The 3,856-nt window shown below is 32.4% G+C and overlaps 2 protein-coding genes across 2 annotated transcripts in view; both read left to right on the top strand.

Annotated features, from left to right (window-relative positions):
* Positions 1–782: 782 nt before the first annotated feature.
* On the top strand, positions 783–2,321 carry LOC132163830 (NAC domain-containing protein 2-like). The gene is made up of 3 exons (XM_059574212.1): positions 783–1,014; positions 1,186–1,478; positions 1,590–2,321. Exons 1-3 carry the CDS (start codon positions 783–785, stop codon positions 2,319–2,321), a joined length of 1,257 nt encoding a protein of 418 aa, XP_059430195.1.
* Positions 2,322–3,105: 784 nt separating this feature from the next.
* LOC132163983 (uncharacterized) overlaps positions 3,106–3,856 on the top strand; it is a 19,179-nt gene continuing 18,428 nt past the window's right edge. The window contains exon 1 of the mRNA XM_059574377.1: positions 3,106–3,188. The gene's annotated coding sequence lies outside the window, so the exon portion shown is untranslated. The remainder of the gene's footprint in view (positions 3,189–3,856) is intronic.

Here is a 3,856-nt window from a genome sequence, read left to right as displayed (position 1 = left end):
AGTGGATGGGTATTTTTGTCCACTTAAAAAGTGAAAAGACAAAAATACCCCTCAAATTGGACTGAAGATGATTATGTTCAAAGAGTTCGAGGGTATTTAACTAAGAATATTAAATTGAACTCTTTAATTTGATTCATGAGATTGAATTAATGTTCTGATCGAATAGGTGTTATTTTCGAATTGTTTGACTAATTATATTATATATCTCAATTGGTTCAGCTAATAAAAGTAAATATCTTAATATGTCATGTATACTTGAACACAAATAAATCAAAATAAGCGTTGTCGATATATATAGTTGACCGCAAGATCATCTTTGGATAACATGATATATGTCAAATTTCAAAAATTACTTTCGAATATTGTTTATCTCTTATATATCTAACTCTTTTTTAAATTTACAATTAGATATGTACGATCCACATATAGGTGGTGCAACAGATTTAATGGTATATTTGAAAAAAATATATAGATGAAGTTGAATGGAAATAAATCTCAAAAGCATATCCTAGAAGAGAACAAATTAAACAATCTTAACCGATAAATATTTGAATTTATAGGTTAAATCACTTAGATTTTATCAGTTAATCAGTTTGATTTTTAAAAGATAATGTAGCTACATTAATCATCTATTAAACAATATACAAAATTTAAACGTACATCTCTCTACTTAACTCATACTTAATTTTAAGGGAGATAGAATTCTAGAGTTTTCTATATATTAAGCTTACGTTTTCTTCTCCAAATATCTTTTGCGTCAGCAGGCCAGGAGTAGTCCAACAATGGAGGTGAACCCGAATGTGATGGATTCTGCTGATATTTTAGATTTAGATTTCGATTTCGATTTCGATTACAATTATATCCTAGAAGATTGTATTGACTGCTTCAAGAATCTCCCATCTGGGATTAGGTTCGCCACTGAACAGGAGCTAATCACTTCCTGCCAGAAGCCCCAGCCACGAAACCAGATCATCCAGGCTAACGTTTATCAATACAACCCAAACATTCTTACAGGTTCCTCCGATCCTCCTCAAAAATCCCTCTTTTTTGTTTCAATCACTGTAATATATATATATAGTGTTTTTTTCATACGTAACATATACCCTTTTATCATTATATTCGTTCCCTTGTTATTTGAAATTTTTTTTGTTAACATATTATAACATTTTTTGGAATTGATTGAAGAAATATACAAAGAAAAAGATAACGGAAAAGGGGAATGGCACTTTTTCACACCAAGAGAAAGAAAGTACCCAAATAGAGATCGACCAAATCGATCAACGGGTGATGGATATTGGAAGGCTAGCGGAGCTGACAAGTCAATTAAAGATGCAAGAAATATTGTTGTTGGGTTTAAGAAGTCACTGGTGTTTTACGAAGGAAAAGCTCCCAGAGGTCGCAAGTCCCATTGGATTATGCATGAATATAGGATCAACGATGCTCCTCGTCGAAAGAGAACATCTGCAAATGACATGATAGTACGCGCATGGCTTAATTTTTCATCCTTTTTTTCATTTTAGCATCCATATATATATATATTACTCGATCATCACTTGATCATGAATTTCTTTCTTTCTTTCTTTCTCCAGTTGGATGAAGTCTTATGTATGATCTATTACAACACCACTCATAAATCTAAAACCATTACGGGTACAGATGATGAGGATCCATCAACTTCAAACCCGACTTCAGCTGGATCCACAACTTCTTCCCATGATCATCTGATAGCCTCAACTTCAAACCTGACTTCAGCTGGATCCAAAACAACTTCCCATGATCATCTGATAGCCTCAACTTCAAACCCGACTTCAGTTGAATCCGCACCTTCCCATTATCATCATCCGATTGATAAGCCTGTTGTGGATATGCATTACTGTATGCAGCAGCAGCAGCACAACTATATGCTGCCGCAGCAGTACAACACTATGATGCCACAGCAACAACAACTACTCCAAAATGCATCCCGGATAAATGATCAACCCAACTATATGGCTTCAAACAGGCCTGATCATCAATTTCCAGGACCAGGAGGAAATAATGTGGTTGCAAACCGGCCTGATAATCATCAATTTACAGGGGGAGTGGATAGCAGCAATTATGGAAATCAATATCATACCATGCAAGGCATCTGTACGGACAACAACTTTGATGATTTGCTCTCTAAAATTCTCAATTATAATCCGATAGATGATGATATCCTGAATGATGATTTGGGCGGATGTACGGACAACGACTTTGATGATTTGCTCTCTAAAATTCTCAATTATAATCCGATGGATGATGATATCCTGAATAATGATTTGGGCAGACGTACGGACTGACAGATCATTTATGATTTATGATTTTTCTTAGCCTTAGGCATTAATTTAATGCCTTTATGTTTTAGCTTGTTATTTCATTTTATGTCACTAATTATGGATTTTCTTAAGGGTTGATTTATGTAATATATGTTTGTTTAGTATTGTTATATTATAGTACTCCAATTTAGTTTCCCTTAATTATGGCTTGTTGTCACCCTTACGATATATATATTTATTTATTTATTTATTTTTATTGAGAAGGACATAATAGTCTTTTCATGTCTTTCTTTTATTATTTATTTCCTCTTCATCATCTCCATACTCATTGTCAAGAAAATCCTTTCTAGAGCAATCATATTTGCCAAACACTACAGCTCAACAAAGCATTTAAAAAAAAAAAAATAATAATAAAAAAAATCAATATGTTTCGCTCTCTTTGAAAATAATGAAAATACATAAAGTGTATTTTAAATTAAACCATAAAAATAGATAACTAAAAATGCTGAAGCAGATATAAGTATTTTAAAAAAATTGGTAGTTAATATAAGAAAAAAAAGAAAAGAAAAAAAAGAAGGTATTTTTAAACTAAATTTCAGCTAAATATTTGTAGAGTTAAATGTGAATGCTTTGGTAATTTGTTGGTTTTCTTGGTTTGATTCGTTTTTTCTCTGTTGGTAAAATTATTTTGAATCAAACGGGTCGGGCACTCAACCGGATTCAGAAGGATATTATAAGCTGTCAATACAAACGGGTCAGCCAATAGAATTCTAAAATGTGGAAGATCAGGATTGGTGAATTCCTCAGCTTATAAATCTGCCATACGCAAGCCCGCAACGTTTAAGCGCATCTTCGACTATTTTCTTCAGAGTTTCGGAACAAAAACTCTCGGTGAGTTCCTTTTCATCTCTCTCTAAATCTATGCGGGTGGATGTAAATTTCTTCTAGGTTTGATTTGCGCTTTCATTGGACTTATTAATTTTATAGCTTGCCATCACTTCTTGTTTGGTTGCTCTGTGCGTTCAAGTGCTTTTTATTGTATGATCTGAAATGGGTTTATTCGAATTTATTGTCTTGTGCTTTTATTTGGGTAACCAATTATCTGCTTGGTTTCTTAGAAAATTTGGAAAAATACAGGAAATGGAATACTGGGTTTTACGTTTTTTTGTTGTCTGTTATTGACTCTTTGTGCCTTTCTTTTGAAAATTTTCATTGTGCCTTGCAATTTATTCTCTCTCTCGTTGCCATTAGAAACTATATTTCTTCTTAAATATACAACGCATCCCTAATATAACCTCAGGGACTCAAACTGAGGTTACTTTTTCGACATTGCATTCGCACCATTAATTTAAGTATCCTCGATACTTAAAATTTGTTCACTTTTTTTTTTTTTTTTTCAAAAAAAAATAATAATAATAATAAATAAATAAATTTGAAGCTTAGTTATGATTTCTGTTTTCAATTTCACTTTTCTCGTTTATAATCAAGCAGTTTTTTTGTTACTTATTTTGTTGGATATGAGAAGGTTTCCAAGGTGTTATCTTTGACTTTCCTATTTG

This window comes from Corylus avellana, chromosome ca10, assembly GCF_901000735.1.
Source record: "Corylus avellana chromosome ca10, CavTom2PMs-1.0".
In the NCBI taxonomy this organism is placed as follows: Eukaryota; Viridiplantae; Streptophyta; class Magnoliopsida; order Fagales; family Betulaceae; genus Corylus; species Corylus avellana.
The sequence above is the reverse complement of the archived record's forward strand: the minus strand, read 5'-3'. Positions and strand labels throughout refer to the sequence as shown.

Excerpts from the sequence above, each read along its gene's own strand:
- LOC132163830 (XM_059574212.1), top strand. The coding sequence starts at position 783 with ATGGAGGTGAACCCGAATGTGATGGATTCTGCTGATATTTTAGATTTA. Across the intron at positions 1,015-1,185 it reads CAACCCAAACATTCTTACAG|AAATATACAAAGAAAAAGAT; the intron begins GTTCCTCCGATC and ends AATTGATTGAAG. Across the intron at positions 1,479-1,589 it reads CATCTGCAAATGACATGATA|TTGGATGAAGTCTTATGTAT; the intron begins GTACGCGCATGG and ends TTCTTTCTCCAG.